This window comes from Oratosquilla oratoria, chromosome 26 (genome assembly GCF_046742065.1).
Source record: "Oratosquilla oratoria isolate Oo_2021 chromosome 26, ASM4674206v1, whole genome shotgun sequence".
In the NCBI taxonomy this organism is placed as follows: Eukaryota; Metazoa; Arthropoda; class Malacostraca; order Stomatopoda; family Squillidae; genus Oratosquilla; species Oratosquilla oratoria.
This window is the reverse complement of record NC_134802.1, coordinates 43,394,740-43,418,043: the sequence shown is the minus strand read 5'-3', so window position 1 is coordinate 43,418,043 and position 23,304 is coordinate 43,394,740. Positions and strand designations below refer to the sequence as shown.

General features: G+C 41.5%; 1 protein-coding gene across 7 annotated transcripts in view; it reads left to right on the top strand.

Annotated features, from left to right (window-relative positions):
* The window catches only part of LOC143039494 (uncharacterized), a 957,356-nt gene that overhangs the window by 772,777 nt on the left and 161,275 nt on the right, over nucleotides 1–23,304 (top strand). For all 7 annotated transcript variants that reach the window (XM_076209611.1, XM_076209609.1, XM_076209610.1 and 4 more), the window contains one exon: nucleotides 16,072–16,186. In XM_076209611.1, coding sequence (XP_076065726.1) covers nucleotides 16,072–16,186 — 115 coding nt within the window. The remainder of the gene's footprint in view (nucleotides 1–16,071; nucleotides 16,187–23,304) is intronic.

The following is a 23,304-nucleotide window of genomic DNA, read 5'->3' as shown; positions in this document are numbered from 1 at the left end:
GTGATTGAGTGATCGAAGGTGGTGAGGAATAAATGTTTCATTCTGTTCTTTCTTTACTGTGTAAGTGACAGGTTTATATAGTGCTCCGGGATCACGCGGCAGTCCGATCGGCCAATCAGCGATCGCCTCGTGGCCTGGAGGGCTGCTGTCCCGGTGCGTCCCGAACAATAGTCGCTGAAATTGGCGAGGTGGGTTGTTCCAGTAGCCAATTACCTGTTAGTCTGCGTGGCAAAGCGGTCGTTTGTGGTGTGGACGGCACATTGTCCTCCATTTTTCGTTATCAAGATGGGAGGTGAGGACCCTACGCTAGGAGGCGCTGAGTAGCTACGGCCGAAGCCGTCACCTTTGCTCTTTGTGTTTGAATGATTAACATGTTAACTGACTAAATCTGGTGCAAGAAGTCGAAAGATTTAACGCACACGGAACTTCATATCAGATATCAAAATGTCGATCTGATAAAGGAAGACTTCTTCTTCAGAACAATATTCAGTTTTGGAATTCCTCACTTTTTGTTTTTCTTGGCCTCGTAACCTCATTTTAAGTAAATTATCTTGAAAGTGTGGTTCATGGGTGGTTCAAATTATCCACCACTTTGAGATGAGTTTGCAGAAGAGAAGACCTTCGCCAATGACCTTTGACCTCTCTTCTCCTTCTTGTGATCTCTGACGGCTCTTCTGAGTAGTTGGGGAGCACTTCAGAGTTTATAGTTTATAACAACGTCGGAAGTTTTTCTTTTTTTCATAGACTTTCGGCAATATTCTCTCTCTGACTCTCTCTCTCCTCTCTCTCTCTCTCTCTCTCTCTCTCTCTCTCTCTCTCTCTCTCTCTCTCTCTCTCTCTCTCACTTGGTCGCGTTCTTCAGCTTCGTTATGTTTCACCCTTTTCATTGCTCTTCTGTCGAGTGCCCCCCTTCTTCTTCTTCTTCTTCTTCTTCTTCTTCTTCTTCTTCTTCTTCTTCTTCTTCTTCTTCTTCTTCTTCTTCTTCTTCTTCTTCTTCTTCTTCTTCTTCTTCTTCTTCTTCTTCTTCTTCTTCTTCTTCTTCTTCTTCTTCTTCTTCTTCTTCTTCTTCTTCTTCTTCTTCTTCTTCTTCTTCTTCTTCTTCTTCTTCTTCTTCTTCTTCTTCTTCTTCTTCTTCTTCTTCTTCTTCTTCTTCTTCTTCTTCTTCTTCTTCTTCTTCTTCGGGACTTGAGGGCTCTCAAGTTCCACTTTCTTGAGCCAATTGAACCAACATCTCTCGATTTCTCCGACGTCTTCTACCTCCTCCTTCCTCCCCACCTCACCCTCCAGCTAAAGACTAAGCTTCTGAATTCCTGTTGTACCAGGTGTCGTTTCCCCCGTTGATCCAGCCTGTGTATCTATTTATTTCACAGTATTTTTATTATATTTTGTGATTTTTAGTTTTGTATTTATTCATGTATGATATTTTTTATAATTTTTTTTTTTTTTTTTTTTTTTTTTTTTTTTTACCCGTCATTGTTTTTGATTAATTTGTTACGTGTGAGGCGCCGCCTTTCTAGGGAACGATTTTATAATTATATATTTGTTTATTATTTATAATATAGATTTTATTTATAATTTACCTCAATTTCCGTATTAGGTAAATCGTTTTTCTTTTATTCAAACTAACCACTTAACTACTTCTTCCATAACTGCCTCTTTATAACCAAGGAGGTCATCCTGTCGAGAGTTGTTCGGAGTGAGAAGGGAGGGTGTTTGCATGGGAGCTTTCCCATAGAGACCGTGGGGACTGGTGCCGGTGTGTGAGTCAAGTAGTAGCGCGATCACTGGCGTATGATGCTGCCCCCCAATTGATGATAGATGATGTCTCCTGGCGTCGTTCCTACTTTCTATCTCCACTCTCTTCCCCCTCTCACCTCCTCTTCCCCCTCTCACCTCCTCTTCCCCACTCCCCTCTTCCTCCCTTCCCTCCTCTCTCCTCCCTCTCCTTCCCCCCTCTCTCCTCCCTCTCCTTCCCCTCTCCCCTCTCACCTTCCCCCCCTATCCTCCCTCCCCTTCTCCCCTTCCCCTCGCCCCTCCCCTTCCCCTCGCCCCTCTTCCCCCCTCTCCCTTCTTCCCTCCCTCTCCCTTATCCCCTTCCCCTCTCCTCTCCTCTTCCCCTCTCCTCTTCCCCTCTTCCCCTCTCCCTTCTCCCCTCCCTCTCCCTTCTCCCCTCCCTCTCCCTTCTCCCCGATTCCTCTTCCCCCTTCACCTCTCCTCTTCCCCTCTCCCCCTCTTCCTCCCTTTCCCTTCTCTCCTTCCTCTCCCTTCTCCCCTCCCTCTCCCTTCTCTCCCCCTCTCCCCTCCCCCTCCCTTCTCCTCTCCCCTTCCCCTCTCCCCTTCCCTCTCCCCTCATCTCCCTCCTTCCCACTAACGTCATCCCCGGCATGGGGTATTGACTGCATAAGGACCTCAGAGACACCCATACGGACCAGAGGACCTCAGAGACAACCATACGGACCAGAGTCCCGCAACACCCTTTTTATGACTTAAGGACACTCAAAAACTTGGCATAAAAGAGAGAAAAATGCTGATCAGTTGTTCTCTCTTCGTCTTGCCACTCTTTTTCAATCTCCCCTTTAACGCTTCTTTTACCTCCTCAGTGCGATAGAATGTACAAAGAGAGACTCGTTGTTATTTAGTACTGAATATTCCCCCCAAACTCTTTCCTTCACATCTGAGTCTCCCTCAGTTTAGAGGGATTTTCACCCCCTTTCCTCCCCCCCCTTATCCTACTTCGAGAAGAACCGAAGAGATTGCGCAACGCAAGAGGAATCGACAAACTCCATTTAATACATTAGACCACATGACCTAACCAGTGTTAAAGACATACCCGTATGTCTTCTTGGGTTTACTGGGTAGACACACACACACACACACACACACACACACACACACACACACACACACACACACACACACACACACACACACACACACACACACACACACACACACACACACACACACACACACACACACACACACACACACACACACACACACATCATCCCCCTTTCCCCAGTCTCGCTCGTTTTTTAAAAAATTACCCCATCCCATCCCCTCCTCCCCTTCCCCCTCCCCCTCCCTTTCCTCCCATTCACACCATCGACAATGTACTTCCCGTCTCCAAAATCAGTCGCGTTGTTAATATACGAAATGGTCCATCATCCAACTTAAATTGATTGTTCCACTGTAGAGGTATTCAGAAAAAGTCTCGACATTTACTTAGCTACGAATCCACGACTAAAATTATTTACTCATTTCTCACTAGACGCCAGGTAGTTGATTTCAACTGTCAGTCGTCGACCTCATCATCAGACGCCTCCACTCACTTCGATCTTCGTAAAATTCTTGTTCGTTTACTTCTTCCCAACGATAAATTTCCTCCTTCCAAGTTCTTTTTCCACACAGTCCATCCACCTTTTCCAGTCTTCCAACCGGTCTCCTTCCTCTAAGGCTGCCATTCCAAATACTACTTTGGATATCTACTTTCTCTACTTTCCTCCATTCTCTTCATATGACCAAAGGATTACAAAGGTGGAGCATGCCAACAGAAGACCTTTTGGTCCATATCTAGGTCGGATGCGAAAAAATCATAATAAATGAATAAATAAAAACTATAATAATGTAAATAGAAAATAAAATACACAAATAAAGGCATAGGAATAATTAAATAATAAACAAATAGGTAAATAGTAAATAATGATAAATGACATATAACTAATAATAAGTGGGAATCAAACAGACAAATGATAACGAAACAAAAGCAAATAATACAGAATAAGTGATAATCATTACAGCATCTTGCTTAGGTGTTTATCTTAGTGATTCTTAAAGCTTCGAGCTGAACTACATTCTATGACTTCAACAATCGGCTCAACTTTTAGGTGTTCCCTTATTTTCTCGTTTTTAATCCAGTCTCTTCTGGTGATCCCCATTATTATTCTCAATACTCTCATTTCTTCAGCTATAAAAAAAAAAAAAATTAGATACAGATACAGCCATGTATGGACCAATAGGCCTCCAGCTCCTCTCATTGTCTTCCCGAAGTTTTGCTGTATTTTGTTTTGTGTCTTTTTATTAATTCTATTTTTATATATATTTACAGTTATTTTTATTTTGTATTTATCGCTCTCCCAGATCATCTTATTCCCTTCCCGAAGTTTTATTTTATTTTTTGTCTTTTTTTTTTTTTATTCTATTTTATATATATTTACATTTATTTTTATCTTATATTTATCGCTCTTCCAGCTCCTCTCATTGTCTTCCCGAAGTTTTGTTTTGTTTTATTTTGTTTTGTGTCTTTTTATTAATTCTAATTTTATATCTATTTACATTTATTTTTATCTTATATTTATCGCTCTCCCAGATCCTCTCATTGTCTTCCCGAAGTTTTGTTTTGTTTGATTTTGTTTTGTGTCTTTATATTAATTCAATTTTATATATATTTACATCTATTTTTATCTTATATTCATTGCTCTTCCAGATCCTCTCATTGTCTTCCCGAAGTTGTTTTGTTTTGTTTTGTGTCTTTTTATTAATTCTATTTTATGTATATATATTTACATTTATTTTTATCTTATATTTATCGCATGTTTTATTTTATATTTTATTTTATTTTATCTTTATCTTATAATAATTTTATTTTATTGTGTTTTATATATCTTGTCTTATTTTGTTTTATTTTATTTTCCTGCAACTGATCATATTATAGACTGAACAGTCTTGTTAGTATATGTTAGTGTCATAGTTATTCATTGTAATCTATTTTATGACGAGTACCACTGTGAAATTCACGAGAATTGATCACAAAAATCATTTTGTCAGTTGATACAACTTGTCAGGCTCACTGTCCAGGCACATTTATAACTGACAGTTGTGTCTGAACAGGTAAACTGACTATCACGTGTCACGTCAGTTAATTCCCTTCAGGGTCGTCTCCGCAAGAGACAACACTCGATAGAGGAGACGAAGGTGAGAGACTACCATAGAATTCATGGCTGAAGAAAATTGATCGAGAGTTGTTTGGAATGGGAAGGGAGGGCGTCTGCATGGGAGCTTGCCCGGAGAGACCTTGGGAACTGACGCCGGGGTGTGAGTGAAGCGACGCGCTCACTGGCGGATGCCCTATCCATCCTCAAGGTTGATTTGCCTAAGGAATGTCTGTTCCTTCTCGGACTCTCAGACTCTATCGGTGGTATTCTTAAAAAAAAAAAAAAAAAAAAAAAAAAAAAAATATATATATATATATATATATATATATATATATATATATATATATATATATATATATATATATATATATATCCTTATATAAATCTGATATAAATTTTTGGAAGGGAAAGATTTATATAAGGAAAGGAATTTTTTAAGAATACCACAGTAAGAATCTTACGGTGGTATTCTTAAAAAAATCTTTCCTTATATAAATCTTTCCCTTCCAAGGATTTATATGAGATTTATATAAGGGTTGGATCCAAGTAAATTTACTTGTATTTGTACTCAAGTACAGATACTCATGTACACTTGTACAGGCCAAGGTTGGGCTCAAGTTCATCTACATGTACTTGGACTTAAGTACACATTTTCATGTACTTGTGCTTAGACCCAAAGTACTTGAAAAATACCAAGTATATTCAAGTACAAACAAGTACATTGTATTCAATAAAAAGTTATGTACTGTATATAGATTCTAGTGAACTTTCTGATGATATTAATCTGTTATTTTAAGTACTTGGACTTAAGTACATAGCAAAGTTACTGTACTTGTATTTTTTCTTGGAAAATATCCGGATACTTGGATATACAGTCGCCTGTACATGAACCAGACTCTGGTTGTTTCTCGGGGAAGTGAAAAACGTCAGCTTTTATCGTCAGTCCTCTTACGTGTCAGCTTTGCATACACGCTGTTCTCGCAGCTTTCTTTCTCTCCCCATTTTTGTTTTTTTTTCTTCTATTTTTTTATATATTTTTCGTTGTTCTTCGTCCATTCTCTCTTTCTCTCTCTCTGTCTCGTTCTCTCTGTCTCGTCCTCTCTCACCATCTCTCTTTCGCTCTCTCTCTCTCTCACACTCTCTCTCTCTCTCTCTCTCTCTCTCTCTCTCTCTCTCTCTCTCTCACACACACACACACACACACACACACTCACACACACACACACACACACACACACACACACACACACACACACACACACACTTTCCCTCTCTCTCTCTCTCTCTCTCTCTCTCTCTCTCTCTCTCTCTCTCTCTCTCTCTCTCTCACACACACACACACACACACACACACACACACACACACACACACACACACATACTTTCCCTCTCTCTCTCTCTCTCTCTCTCTCTCTCTCTCTCTCTCTCTCTCTCTCTCTCTCTCTCACACACACACACACACACACACACACACACACACACATGCTCTCTTTCTCTTTCTATCTATATCTTCTTTCGGATGTCTCGTCAATACCATCGTTTCTCACTTTCCCTCTCCACCGTTGCGATATTGTCCATTAGGATAGAAGCGATAGTAACATACAGCCCATAATAGGTGTCTTTATCCAGCCTTCTTCCTGTTCAGTTTGAAAGATGATTTCCACTTTGATCCTTGTTGTGCAAGTTGAAGAAGGAAATGGACAAGAACTGGTTTAGCCACAGAAGGGTTAACGAATGGAAAAGACTTAGTAACCACGTAGTGAGCGTTGAAACAAGAAGAAGGTTAAATGATTTTATGGATAGGTATGACAGGTGGTAAGTGACAAGGAACTGCCTAGTGTAGGCCTTATGGTCTCTTGCAATCTTCTCCATTCTTATGTTCATATGATGATGTAACAAATGTGACAGTATATGTTCAACAAGCACCCTCAAGTTCTCATTTTTTTTCCAGATTAATAGTAAAACAAAATATTTATTCTATCTAACGTATGCGAAAAAGGTCGATATCACAGAAGCCATAGTAGGTATTTTATTATGTTTATGTATTTACTTATTAACTTATTTATTGGCTCGTTTATTTATTTATTCGTTTATTTATTTATTCCTCTATCCTATTTCTACCCCTTTATTTGTCCTTGGCTTTCGATTATTGCCACAATGCATATTTTTTTTATTACTTTCTAATCTTTCTGTCATTTTTATTTGACTTATTCTCCCTGATACAATACTCCTTGAATGTTGTAGCACGTACAAACATACACATCCTTCTCTCAAATCTGTTCCCATCATACCTTGGTTGTGAATCAACAAAACATTTTCCCTCGTCCTTTTTTAACCAAATTAATCACTCCGGACCTTAATCCAGTTGTTATTGATTTGTTCTCTCCTGACCGGGCGTTCTAGGTCAGGTTAGGTTATGTTGGGTCATTCCCGGTCGCCGGTCATAATCCAGGAATCAAAAAGAATTTAATTAACTTGATGCGTTCTTCGTGGTCTCGTGTGGCCTTTGTTAGGGTGGTGCGACTTGACCTTGTTTAGTTAAGGACAGATCCCCTACCCCTCACCAAAGGGCCAACAAAGGTTGGAAAAACCGATTTCTTATTCTCTCCTTCTCTTTCTCTCCCTCTCCCTCTTTCTCTCTCTCTCTCTCTCTTTCTTACACACACACATATATATATTTATAATACACACACTTTCTTTCTCTGTCTCTCATACACACACACACACACACACACACATATATATATATATATATATATATATATATATATATACATATATACATACACACACACTTATATACACACATACACACACACTCACATTCTTTCTCTCTCTCTCTCTCTCTCTCTCTCTCTCTCTCTCTCTCTCTCTCTCTCTCTCTCTCTCTCTCCCAGGCGGAGTGACCTCGATGAACACTATATCATGAGTGTCGTCCTTTCGTTAATTTATTCTGGCTAAATGGATCTGATTTTGACGAATAGAAAATATAGCGAAGGGGATCTTCCCACAGCTGAATAAAATCACCTGGCGGCAGGCAGAACGGAACGAATAGATAAATTCCCAAGGCCGAAAAAAATCGTCAGATAAACTGAATGACAAACGTCATAGAACGAAGCAAATGTTTGATTCATTAAATGATAAATTATAATGACATTATGCTTTTGAAGTCGAGTGCATTTAATATCGCTTTCCGATATCATAAATAATTCTGTAAGTGAGATTTTTTAGGGCGAGCTGTACCCAGAAATGATTTGAAATTATTACTGGGGTCATTTTGCCTACGTGTTTGCATTCAGGCGTTGATTCTGCGTTTTGTATACCATATACCAAAAAAAAAAAATATATATATAAAATTTATATATATATTTACACACACACACACACAGATATATATATATATATATATATATATATATATATATATATATATATATATGTGGAGAAACTTTGTGTGTGTAGTGATAAGTGGAAGAAGGTAGTAGATTTTGCGCGTGGATATAAGTGTGTGTATTTACCTAGTTGTATTATACGGGAAGGGGAGCTATGCTCGTAGTGACCCGTCTTTATATCTCGCAATATCTAGTTTGTTCTTAAATTCTTGTGTGTACGTGAGTGCGTGTGTGTTTGTGTGTAAATTCACACATAACGGATACTTAAAAAGTATATTTCTAATTGCAACATTTTTACGGCGTAGAGATGAAATAAACACACACACACACACACACACACACACACACACACACACACACACACACACACACACACACACGTAGTGGTTAGAGTTCCCATCTGCCACTACGGCGGTCCGGGTTCGAATCCCGCCCAGGGCTGAAATAATTTCAGTATCGCTGCGCTGGGAGTCGTTACTCCAACCCTTGTGGTCGGGGAGTTGGGTGTGTATGTGCGTGTAAGGTCAAAACAGTACCCATAGATCGGTCATATATGAGCTCTAAGCTCTCTTACGGGAGGGGAATAATTGACGATCACGAGTCCAACACGTGATCCAAAACCATGATGGTCGCACGTGCATTCACGCTTCTGGCGAAAGTCAGACTATATTCAGCTGCATGTTTCCGTCAACAGCATCACAGCACTTCAGACAAGTACCCCAGCTCTGGTGAGCAAAGAGTTGTGTGTTTGCGTACAAGTTCACAGCATTGTCCATAGTATATGAGCGCCCATCCGGAAGGGTAAAAAGCTGCCGATCACAAGGCCAGCACGTAGTCCAAGGGTATTGTGAATCACATCCCGTCCCGAGTGGCGAAAAGTCTCATTTCATCAATATCCTCAGATTTCTTTTGCCGGATTAGGCTCTTCAGTGGACCAAAACAGATGAGATTGAGGCTGGATCGAATTATGGGCGTGGGGTGGGGGTGGGCGTGGGTGGTGGGCGTAGGGTGTGGGTGGTGGGCGTAGGGTGGGGGTGGGGGAGGAGTCCATCTTGTCGATAAATTTGATTTGTGGCGAAAAATGTGTCGCGGTGTGAGCTTCATCCGGCGATGAAGACGCTTTCCTAAGAGTTTTTCCTTTCGCTCTCTCTCTCTGTCTCTCTCTCTGTCTCTCTCTCTCTCTCTCTCTCTCTCTCTTTCGGTTTGTGGGTCATATTTGATTGTTTGTTAATTAGATATTTATTTGTTTATTTTTTGTTTTTATTTTTATATTTATTTACACACACACACACACACACACACACACACACACACACACACACACACACACACACACACACACACACACACACACACACACACACACACACACATACACACACACACTGTATGCATTTATGTATTTATATGTATATTTAGTGAGCTTTACTTACATGTACACACACACACGCACACACACACACACACACACACACACACACACACACACACACACACACATCAAAAGCCAATTAGAAACGCTTTGTGAGTGTAATACGTGCCTTTGAATGACTTTCACGATTATATTTATTTAGTTATTTATCTATTCATTCATTCTTTCATCAGTTTATTTATTCGTTTAATCTTTCATTCGCCAAAAAAACCGAAAGCTTCGCTCGCTATAGAGCATCTTCTAGATAGCGTCATCGGAAGCCTGCTGCCCTCGCAATCGCTTAGTCGTGGGTTCGAATCCCGCACTCCTATCCGATCTCCATCAGCTACGCGCCTCTCGGCGTAGGCTCCTTACCTTCTGGTTCTTCCTGGAACGGGAAGCGAGTCATTGTCGGGGGCCATTCTGATAGATCAGACGTTACCTGACTCCGGGGGTGTTCAGTGTTGGTGGCTGTGAGTGGTTCCTATTGCTTGCCAACCAACGTTTGTATGCTAATAAGGAGCTGGGATCTCTTGGAAGAGGAAAGAGACCGGGTAGGCTTTGAGAGAAGATTACTTTCTTATTCTTATTCTTATTCTTATTCTTCTGAAGAAGAAGAAGAAGAGGAAGGAGACCGGTGAGACTTTGAGAAAAGATTACTGTTTCCTCCTCCTCCTTCTTCTTCTTCTTCTTCCTCTTTTTTTTTTCTTCATCAGAAGAGGAAGAAGACTGGTGAGGCTTTGAGATAAGATTACTATTTCCTTCTCCTTTTCTTCTTCTTCAGAAGAGGAAGAAGACCGGTGAGGCTTTGAGAAAAAGATTACGGTTTCCTTCTTCCTCATCTTCTTCTTCCTCATCTTCTTCTTCCTCTTCTTTCTCCGTATTCTCCTTCGTCTTCCTCTTATTCTTTCTCTTCTTCTTTTTCCACGTATTCTTATTCGTCGTCTTCTCCTTCTTCCTCTTCTACCTCTTTCTCTTCTTCTTCTTTTTCTCCGTATTCTTCTCCGTCTTCTCCTTCTTCGTCTTCATCCTCTTCTTCTTCTTCGTCTTCTTCTTTTTCCTCCTCCTCTTCCTCTTCTTTTTCTCAGTCTTCTTCGTCTTCCTCTTCTTTTTCTCCCTATTTTATTTCCCCGTCTTCTTCTTCATCTTCTTCCTCTTCTTCCTTTTGTTCTCCGTATTCTTCTTTTTCTGCATCGTCTTTTTCTTCCTATTCTTCTTCTTCATCTTCTTCATCTTCTTTCTCTTCTTCTCCGTCTTCTTTTCATCTTCTCCTTTTGCTACGGAAGAGGTTGTTCACAATTAAATGAAAACACCGACATTGGAATGAAACGGAAAGGTTAATCGAAAGAAGAGTTTTAAGATTGTGGCGTTTCTTCAGCTGAAAGAGAAACAAAATCGCGAAGCCCCCTATGAGGAGTCTAAGGCTGTGCCCCTTACAGAGGACTTTGTAACGTGGAATTTAATTCACCATGCCCTTGGTCCAACTCGCTGGTGGCACATATCGAAACGCCGTCACCTCGACCGCCGCCGCAAGTAGTGACGCTCTAATACGTTAATCTGTCCCAACAGGCGTCGATTGGGTCTGGGTATAATTGAGGTACAAAACTAGAAGGACATAATGTACATGAGGAAAGTTAATCGGGGAGATTATTTCCGTGTGATTCACCATGGTCTTAGATCACTTGTTGGACTCGTGATCGACAGTTATTAACCTCCCGGATGAGAGCTCAGAGCTCGTATGACCGGTCTATAGGTAATACCGTGATCTTACACGCACACACACACACACACACAACTTCCCGCCCATGAGTTGGAGTAACAACCTGCAGCGTAGCGATACTGAAATTATTTCATCCCTGGGCGGGATTCGAACCCGGACCGCCGTAGTGGCAGGCGAGAATTCTAACCACTGCGCCACGAGGTTGTGTGTATGTGTGGGAGAGAGAGAGAGAAGGTCGACGTTAGGGTCGGGTCCATTTGTCCTAGAATACGATAGGACGGTGGGAAGGTGACCTTTGGTATTTGACCTCACTTTTCATTTCCGGTGGTCCTGCCGATGCTCCGCTGCCTAACCCCCTCCTCTTCTTCCTCCTCCTTCTCCTCCTCCTCCTTGTCCTCCTCCTCCTCCTCCTCCTCCTCCTGTTGCTGTCTTGCTGGGACCTCTTCCGGTTGTCTGAACGAGCGGACGGTTTTCCACCCTTCTCGTTAGCAGTTGCTTGATTCCATGACAAACAGAAACGAAAATTTATTATTTACTTTAAAGGCGGATCGGGTTTCTGTCGCGAACGTGAAAGTATATAATTCAACCAAAAGACGTTTTCCTCCTCGCCTCTCCCGAAGATACGGCTGAACTTTATCTCTTATTGGTGCGAAGTGGTCATCGTTTTTTTTACATTTGTTATCTAGAGTTTCACTTTGCTGGAGTACCGCAGCCCCACAGCAACCGGCAATGGTCCTTTGGGTCTATGGTAGGTCTCTTTTGGAAGAAGCTTTGAGTAGATGACTTTGTTGTATTGGTGTAGGATTCTGTGTGTCACTAATGTTTGTTGCAGAGAAGCGGAACAGCCGACTGTCGGCTTGTGTTTAAAGGTGAAGGAACTAAAGTGAAAGAGAGTAAGACAGAGCGAGATAGAGAGAACGAGAGAGAGAGAGAGAGAGAGAGAGAGAGAGAGAGAGAGAGAGAGAGGGGGGGATTTTGGCCCCGTCTGACGACCGAGATTCATCCTCTCGGGGCTGCATCTCTAAATGGAATAGAGGAAGATGACGGATTATGAAAATAGGCGCCAGGGAGATGACTTTCGCTGAAAAAAGTCCTCCTCGTGTATGTATCCGATGTTGACCTCACCAACCAACCAACCAAAAAAAAAAAAGAGGGGTTAGGGGTTGCAAGGACCAAACGGTCTTCTTCGAGTCTTCTGGTACTCCTTCAGCAGCAGAAGGAGAATAAGACAATGGTCCTCCTCAATATAACTTTGCGCGAGGCTCGCCAGCAGGCAATATCTCACCCGTGACATCAGGAATTTGTAACTCAGATTGTGTAAGAGATAGTTCGACGCGCGCGAGAGAAAACGGGGGGTGGGGGATTTTGGTCGTTCAAATAATCGACCAAAAGACGATGATGATGATTGATGACGATTCCATTTTACGTCACGAACTCCTCCTATCAGGAGGCTAGAACGGTACCCCTTACAGAGGACTTTGTAGCGTGGAATTTATTTCACCATGCCCTTGGTCCAACTCGCTGGTGGCAATGATCGAGCCGCCGTCACCTCAACCTCCGTCGCAGGCGGCGACGCTCTAATACGATCGGCCAGCGTACATCCAAAGGGCGTTACGAAAATGAAAACCCTGATGGCAGACAGAATGAAAGGACAAGGACTATAATAATGGTCATGGAGGCAAGGTCATCATATTAAGACAACAATGCAGGACTCGTAGTAACGGGTTTAAATTGGACATAAGAAGGAAATAGGCAAGAATGGTTTACCCACTGAGTAGTTAACGAATGGAATAGACTTAGTAACCATGTAGTCAGCGCTGAAACAATTGGTCGTTTTAAGATGAGATGAGACATCTTTATGGATGGAGATGACAGATGGTTAGGGACATGGAACTGCCAATTGTAGGCCTTGTGGTCTCTTGCAGTCTCCCCCATTGATGTGTACTTTATACCAACCTTGGAAGGTAGTGAGAGTCTCAAGGGTGATTAGAAGGTTCTGTAAGTGGCGAGTGTTAAATATAGATAAATAAATAAATAAATTACAATAGTAATAATAATGGCAATAATAATAAGCAGATTTTTTTTTTTTTTTTTTTTTTTTTTTTTTTTTTTTTTTCGTCGTCGAAGGGTGGATCTTTCCTTGCGTCGACCACCACGACAATAGTGCCACGGCGGACCAAGACGATGCCTCCAGTGGGAAGAAGACGATAATGACTGTCATTAGGACTTCTGAAGGGGATTCGGGTCCCCAATGGCGGAACGGTTTCGATAACAACCCTCCTCCCTCCCTCCATCCTCCTCTCTCTCCTCCCTCCCTCCCCTCCCCTCTCCTCCTCCCTCCTCTCTCTCCCTCTCCTCCCTCCCCTCCCCCTCCCCTCCCCTCCACTCCCCCCCTCCTCCTCCCACCCCCCCCCCTCCCCCCCTCCCTCCCTCCTCCTCCTCCCCCCTCTCTCCCCTCCCTCCTCCCTCTCTCCTCCTTTCCCTCCTCTCCCTCCTCTCCTTCCTCCTTCCTCCCCTCCCTTCCTCCTTCCTCCCCCTTCTTTCTCCACTTTCCTCACCTTATCTCCCCTCCTGTTTCCTCCCCTCTTATCTTCTCTTTCCTCCCCTATCCTCCTCTCTCCTCCCAGTCTCCTCCTTTCATTTCCTTCCTTTAGACTTTTCCTCCCCTTCCTCTTCCCCCCCCCCTCCAGGCCTCCCCCTTTCATACCTTCTCCCTATCTTGTGTTCTTCTTCTTATCTCCCATTTCTCTTCCCTCCCCTATTCTACCCTAACCACTCTTTTTCTCTCTCCTCTCTTTCTCCTCTTTTTCGCCTTTAAATTCCCCCCTTCCCCTCTCCCCTCTCCCCCCACACCCTTTTGGATATCTAAGGGGAACGGGCGGGGGGAGGGGGAGAAGGATGACGTAGTGGGGGGAAGGGGAGGTGGGGAGAGAATGGGAATGGCTTATCTTTATTTCCCCCCCATACACACACCTCATCATGTAGCAACCCCCCCCCCCTTGGCCTCTTTTCTCAGAAACAGGAAGTTTTCCTTGCGAAGGACGAGGCCAAAGCGCGGCTGTTGCATATCCAATTGGAACGCTGACAGCAGAAGCAGATTTCTTTGTTTCTCTCTCTCTCTCTCTCTCTCTCTCTCTCTCTCTCTCTCTCTCTCTCTCTCTCTCTCCCCAGATGCGCGAGAACGAGCAAGTGCATCATGTTCACCTTTTTATTATTATTATTATTATTATTATTATTGTTGTTGTTATTATTTTATTATTGTTATCATCATCATCATCATCATCATCACCACCACCATCATCATCACCACCATCATCACTATCATCACCATCATCATCATCATCATCATGCGACCTTGCTGTGGACGTGCTGTGCCTTGCTGCATTGCTTCTGACCCAGGGCGATGGGCAAGATGCAGCGATGACCCGTCATCCAGGAGGAGCCAAGATGAGAGGGAGGGAGGGAGGGAGAGGTGGTGAATGGGAGTGGAGTATGTGGAGATGAAATGGATGGGAGTGGATTTATGCCTTTTGACTTTGGCTACCTCCCTTGTAAGGGGGGAAAAAACCTTGGTATATATATTATTATTATTATTATTATAGTTATTGTTAACGTTATTATTTTTATTATAATTATTATTATTAATAATATTATTATAGTTATTGTTAACGTTATTATTTTTATTATAATTATTATTTTTAATATTATTGTTATTATTATTATTATTATTTATTCATATATATTTTTTCGTCATTTTGGGCAAGATGCAGGGATGACCCGTCATCCAGGAGGAGCCAAGATAAGAGGGAGGGAGGGGGAGTGAATGGGAGTGGAGTGGGTGGGGATAAAATGGGTGGGAGTGGATTTTTTTTTTTTTTCCCTCCCTTGTAAGGGGGAAAAGCCTTTAGTATTTGTATGTATATTGTCTACATTTGGTGGCATTATTAGTATGATAAAACTTAAAGGATTTTCGTCCAAATATGTTCATTGACCGTTAATCCTGGATGGGTAATTTACATATTTCATTATGGTCGTCTGGTGATTTTATTCTGCAGAGTTGTACATTGATGTGACAATGGATATTGCACTGTGACACATAGGTAATTATAAGAACATAAGAATCGAGGAGGCTGCAAAAGACCATAAGGCCTACACTAGGGAGTTCCATGTCCCTTACCACTAGTCGTTCCCTATTCATAAAGTTATCTCGTCTATTCTTAAAACAATCAATTGCTTCAGCGCCAGAATATAATTATCACATTTGATGTTCAAGTTACCAAATTATCATATTTTCTGAGTAAAGTATCATAAATTACAGTTGTGACCAAAGGCTATGTTCATTATTAGTTTAAGATGATTTAATCTAATAAATATGTTTTTGTCCACGTTTTGTTGACATCAAAGTATTATGTATATAAATTTTGTTTTCGTTTGCAGGAATTGCTAGTCGATATGACGTCATGTCGCTTTCAGACGCTGTAACTTCGTCTCAGCACAAGACGACGTTTAGAGTCGGGAGTACATTATTTCCTCAGAATCCACGGGACACTTTTAAGAAGAACATATCGTTTTACCTCGCCTTAGTGACCTTGTAATTTCTCTTCCTCCTCACAGGTTCTGAGGAGTTCCTCGACACACGAAAAGTGCGGACAGGATCGACCTCAGACTGTCGACGGCGGTCGTGGTCTGGGCTCTCCGACGACGAGAAGAAGAGGACTCGACAGCGGAGGTGAGTTTTGACGCGACGTTTTGTCGTTTCAGGTCTTTCGTTCGAGCTTCTGGAAGCTGCCTACTCGTCCATCTTCTTTCTCTTTGTTCTTCTCCGGCGTGCATTCATTTGCGTGGCTATTTGCAGAGCCTAGAAACTTATCTCCTTCATTGACGACTTAACTGAACTTATTTGTTTCTACCTACTTCTGTGTTAAATTCACGTACTCTCGAGATCATTATGTCTATAATCCGTTGCTGCATCGTTTTTTATCAAGTGGAAAACCCGCAGCCCCACAGTGGATGGCATCGGTCCTTGGAACCTCCCAGGGCTCTCTCTGGGAAGACATTTTGGACTGTTGCTTGTGTTGTGTGAGTGCGAGGCTGTTTCTCTGTCATCGGCTCAAAATGGTACGGAAATGAGAACAGTTGCCAATTGGCTGATTTCCAGTTGTGAAAAATGTAAGAAATATTGTTGAATATGATGAAAAGATATCTTAGGGTCAGCCCGGGGACCGAATGTCAGCCCCTCGGGCACTCGCACTGTTAGTATTTACGAGTATTATAAAAAAAAAAAAAAGAGGTATTATAAAAGAAAATATATTTCCAGCTTTGATGCCACTAATTCCCTTTAGGATATGTAAAATATACTCATGTTATTTGATTATGAACGAGCTTCACAATGAAAACTTCAAGATTTCGCAGAAATGTTGTTGACCCTTTCTGTTGTAATGTACATAGCGACAAATACGATGTCGACTTTGCTGAAGTTTGTTAGGATAGCCGACCCTTACCGTGAAATGGAATTTTTAGATAATATTTGCACACACACACACACACACACACACACACACACACACACACACACACACACACACACACACACACACACACACACACACACATATATATATATATATATATATATATATATCAACTACAATCCACTTTTATTCTAAGCCATCAGCTTAATGACTCGAGGAGGCATACATGCAGAAATTGATACGTGGTAAGGCAAAGGACTCGAACTTTCGCTAGCACGTAACAAGTAACAGTGACTGAGCCCAATGTGTCTCTTGATAGCGCATTGGGCTAAGTCACTGTCACTTGTTACGTGCTACCGAAGGTTCGAGTCCTTAGCTTGACCACGTATCAATTTCTGCATGTATGCCTACTCGAGTCACTCGAAGTTAATGGCTTAGAATTAAAATGAATTGGGGTTGAGAAATATAAATCTGTTCATTAGGACCCATTCAGTGTTTACACACACACACACACACACACACACACACACACACACACACACACACACGCATATATATACATATAAATGAAAAACATTGCTTAATATTATATGTACACGAACATATATGCCTAGCATAAGTGTAGTAAACTATTGGTGTATTTTTTCTTTTCTTTTTTTACAAAAAAAATTATATCGGTAGGTTTCCAAACTGACGTAATAGAAAAATATACATTGTTTTTGTCCTCTGCTGGGGCCTTAAGGGAGAGAAACCCTAACGAGCGACCTTAAACTTCACCTCTATGACCTTTCTGAAGGACAAGACGACCACGATGACCTAAGTCGGAGGGCGGGGGACAGTATTGCACAAAATTACGTAGCAGTAATCCTTCAGATCATAGAAGTTATCGAATTTGGAATTAATTAGCGTGTTTCCAGTTCATTGGCAGCCGGCTCGGGCCAACGTGATGGAGTTCAATTTTAAAGCAAAAGTTGAGGTGACGCAGTAAAGTTCCCAATGAAATGCATACATTAATTCGGAGAGAGAGAGAGAGAGAGAGAGAGAGAGAGAGAGAGAGAGAGAGAGAGAGAGAGAGAGAGAGAGAGAGAGGAATAGAGGTTGGAAGACCGAGAGAGAGAGAGGACTAGGGAGGTTTGAAAACCGAGAGAGAGGACTAGGGTGGGTGGAAGACCGAGAGAGAGAGAGAGAGGACTAGGGAGGTTGGAAGACCGAGAGAGATAAAAAGAGAGGAAGAGAGAGAGAGAGAGGTTGGAGGACCGAGAGAAAAAAACGAGAGGTACTGATAGAGAGAACGAAAAACCAAGAGAGAGAGAGAGAGAGGAATAGAGAGACTGAAAGATCGCGAGAGAAATAGTTGAGGGGCGATGAAGAGAGAGATTGAAAGACCGAGAAATAAAGAGAGAGTGGGGGGGGGTGACGATGGATAGAGGGATTGAAAGACCGAGAGAGAGAGAACGGAAAATTACGCACCTCACGTTAGTGGACAAAACCCCTGGACAAAGTTAAGCCTGAGATTACGACAATCAATACAACCAACGCCCACGTACCCCCCCATCCCCCCACCCCGGCCCGTCATGGGACCGCAGTCCACTTTGCGGGACAGGAGAACTACCGTACCTTGTCCAGCGCATGGAATGCTCACACGACAAGGTCGTGATCAAAGCGAAACGTGTCTTCAGTTGATACGCCGACGATGAGAGTAAAGTTCTGTCGGTATTGGTTTGTGTAACAAGCCAATTAGGGTCAACGAAGGTTCGGACTTTGCACAAGATCTGCGGAAGAGACCTTAGTGGCAGATGTCCGACAATTGGATTGTGGTTCTGCTTTGATACCTGAAATTAAACCAGTGATTTTTTTTTTTCGTATAAATATTATTATTGCCGATATCATCATTATTATCTTATTATTGCTGTTATTATTATTATTGTTATTATTTTATTATTATTATTAGTTATTATTATTTTATCATTATTATTATTATTGTTATTACTTTCGTATGTTATATAATTGTGTATTGGCGATTTACCTAGAAATACATATTCTTATTGAACAAGACGATGACGTCACTTCGCCCCATCTAAGCCAGAGGCACCTCCATGCTGAATAAAATCGTTGGCTTTAGTCAGAATAAAGAAACTTAAGTGTGCCAAAAAGGACCCGTTGGTACTCTACCCGTAAACACCCCCGGGGATGAGGGGTGTGTCTACTGAATCAAATCTCCTGGCTAGTTCTTAAAAAAAAATATATATATATATATATATATATATATATATATAACTAAATAGAATAAGATGCTGGTAGTGACTGCCATTTATTTTATATTTGTTTATTTGATTGTTATTATTTGTTTATTACTTGAGTTTTACTTATTTTTAGTTATCTGTCAATTTAATATCATTTACTATTTACCTGTTTGTTTATTATTTAACTATACCTATGCATTTATTTATTTTATTTATTATTACTTGTATTATTATAATTTTTATTTTTCTTCTTATTTATCATTATGTTTTTTCCGCATCCGACCTAGTTATGGACCAAAAGGTCTCCTGTCGGCATGCTCTTTCTTTGTAATCCTTTGTAGATAAATAAATGAATAAAAAAAATCCATTGACTTTGGGTGAATGGACTGGATATCGCATTTAACTTTCCAGAAACGAGGCGAAAAATATCTTTATGCTGATTTTCTTTTTGCAATTTTCAGATTTGGTTAGATTACACTTTTTTTTTAAGAAAAAATAAAATTACGTAAAACTATGATTCGATTAAACCTGAACTGTAAACCAATAAGATTAGCTGGAAAATGGAAAATGAATTATCGTCCCGTTTAGGTAAATGGATGATTTGTTTGGGCATTTGGTTAACGTTATTGCCCAGAGTGGGTTTCATGGAACTGCCTAGCGTAGGCCTTGTGGTCTCTTGCACTCTCCTTCGTTCTTATGGTTGACCACGAGAAAGTTCTTGTGTAGTATCTAAAAAAAACAAAAAAACAATAATAATAATAATAATAATAATAATAATAATAATAATTTTTTAAAAAGTGCTTTCGTATAGATGAGCCGCCCTGCCGCGTATCCGGCGGGGGTGTTTGCCGCAAGTATCGTGCCCGCGGCTTCAGTATAAACAGAATTTATGCCGCTGCGGCAGATCCTGGAGATAAGACTCGCCGGCGTAGTCGCTGCCGATAATAATTATTGCCTGGTCAATCACAGCGATACGGCCTTGCCTCGGCTGCATGCATGCATAGCGGTTCTGCTATACATTGCTTATTAAACCAGTCGACCTACCTCCCCCCTCTCTCTCTTTCACTCTCCCTCTCTCTCCTCTCTCCTCCCTCCTCCCTCACCTCTTTCTCACTCTCTCCTGTCTTCTCTTTCATCTCTCTCCTTTCTCCTCTCTCTCTCCTCTCTCCTCCTCCTCTCTCTTTCCCCCCTCTCTCCCCCACTCTCTCTCTCTCCCCCCCCCTCTCTCTCTCGGTGGGGGTGTGGCGTCTGTGGTACTCGCTATCTCTTCCTCTCATTTGCTGTCTCCATCACACTCTCTCTCCTCGATCTTGACAGGCAACCCCCACCCTCTACTCATCCACTCAAAAACTGAGTAGATGGTGATGAGAACATCCCTCCATCCAGTTCTTTCTTCTGAACACTCTTACCTGCTCGACAGGCATTCATCTTGCGTCCAAGGCTTTCTCTAACCTCGTCCGTCCATCTCATTCTTGGTCTTCTCAAGTTCACTCAGTCCGTTTCTGTTTTCAGTACTCTTTGCTAGTCTGTATTTCCCTTCATTCAGTCCTGTCTTTTGGACACTCACTTCCCTGCTCGACAGGCTTTCATCTTACGTCCAAGGTCTTCTTTACCTCGTCAGTCCTTATTCTTGATTTTCTCAAGTTCATTCCATCCACTGTTGATCTGGTCGTCTTTTCTTCGTTCATTCTTTCCATATGTCCAAACCACCTCTAAAGCTCTCTTCCCGCCCACCATTCCATGGTTTACCTCTACATTTTTATAATAATTAAATGTTTGCTTTGGAAGCTCGCTAGCCGAGCGGGTTAGGGCGTCGTTACTTGCGGCGAAGGTCGAGATGTCGGTTCGAATCCTGCCACCGGTGAAGTTGAATCAAGGGTATGGTTAATTAAAGTTGACGCTACAAAGTCCTCTGTGAGGGGCACCGTCCTAGCCTCCCGGTTGGGGGGGAGTTTGTGATGTAAAACTATATCATCATACGTTTGCCTTGCTAAACCTTTTAAGTCACCGTTGTGATGGGCTGTGTCGTTCCCCAAAGGATAGCCCGGTCCTAAATTGGGCTGCTAAAGTAATATATGGAAACTAAAACTAAAACTAAAATCCTTCCTCTATTTTACCCCCCCCCTTTTTTTTTTTTTTTTTTTTTTTTTTTTTTGAAGATGCGGGTGGTGGCTCATTCTTGAACAATATGTATTCATTGCATGTATACAAAGGATTACAAAGGCGGAGCACGCCGACAGGAGACCTTTTGGTCCATAACTAGGTCGGATGCGGAAAAAATATATAATAATGATAAAAAATGAAATAAAATAAAAATTATAATGATATAAATAATAATAAATAAAATAAATGCATAGGTATAGTTAAATAATAAACAACAGGTAAATAGTAAATAACGATAAATTGACAAATAAATAATAATAAATGAAAGTCAAGCAAGTAATAGATAAACAGACAAATAATAACAAACAAACAAACGATATGAAATAAATGACAGTCATTACTATTATCCCTATGTACCCGACTTGAAACTTGATTGATACCGGAAGCAGGAAGAGCACAGGTGGACATGTCGGGTGCATTTCTTCCTGCAGAGGATGAAGGAGATTCAAACAAGTAGGCTGGACGCGGCCCATGCAATTCTAAAAGTAATTAATTATGAAAGCCAACGTAAACTTTGTCATTGGACGCCAGGTCCGGAACCAGTTGATCAGTTATTTAAGAAAGCTTGAGGCAAACGGTAATTAACAATGAGAGCCACGTTGTCAAGGTTTGGTAGGTGAGACTTTACTTGATCTAACGTAGTGTTTCACAACCTTTTGTCACTACAGTCTCGCTCTTCATGAATCCTCGACATTCATGTGTGTTCCTTTCATTTTTATCCCAAAATCCCATCCCACAAAATAATAATGATGATAATAATAATAATAGTAATAAATAATAATAATGAATAAAAAAAAGAGCAAAATTATAATAGAAATGTTGATGAAGAGAAACCCTTTGGTTTATTACAAAGACGGCACTCATAATTATCTTATATTTCTTCTGCTAGGACAGAGTATTTATTATTATTTTTTTTTTCATGGTCCCCAGGTTTATAGCCAGTAATCTAGCCCACCCAGCTGACATCTCAAGTGTTCAACAGAAAACGGGTGATGAGTTTATGTTAGAGGAGACATTTTCGTTATCGATGTATATCTAACATACATATACCAAAGGCTTTTTCTCCCTTATAAGGGAAGTAGCCAAAAAAAAAAAAAAAAAAAAAAAGGCATAAAAACCACTCCCACCCATTCCATCCCTATCACACTCCACTCCCCTCCACCCTCATCCCTTTCTCTTATCTTGGCACCTCCTGGATGACGGTCAACCCTGCATCCTGTCCACTGCCCTGGGTTAGAAGCAGTGTCACAAGACGCAGCACATCTACAGCAAGGCCGCTTCATTAAATCGGCGACCCTCTTCTCCGTCTTTTCATGCAGAAAAGGAGAAGACGGGGAGAAATCCCTTCGGGCTGCTTCAAAATTTTCTCACACCTACTCCCTCACCCCCATCCCCCACCCATTCCACCTCATGTATCACACATCATCCATATACAACCATTCTCCATTCACCCCTGTCTTCTGTCTTCTTCCATCCCCTCTTTCCCAAAGCCCCTTATACCCCATCCATCCATCTCATCCTAGGTCGCCCCCTCATGTTCACTCCTTCCACCTCTGCCTTCCACACCTCTTTTCCTAGTCTTTCTTCACTCATTCTTTTCAAGTGTCCAAACCATCCCAATAATCTTTCATCCACCTTATCTCCCAACTCCCTTTCCACCCCTGTTCTCCTCCTCACCTCCTCATTTCTCACTCTAGCCAGTCTAGTAGCCCCTATCATACTTCTCAAACACCTCATCTCAAACACATTCAAACTCCATCTCTCTTCTTCGAACATAGCAATGGATAATAAGAATTGATAATAGTAGTAATAGATCGTAATAGTTGTAATGAAGCATTTCTCATCTAAAACCTTATGCACAGCCATTGCTAATAAGAATTGATAATAGTAGTAATAGATCGTAATAGTTGTAATGAAGCATTTCTCAGCTAAAACCTTATGCACAGCCATTTCTGTCATGGATGCCAGGA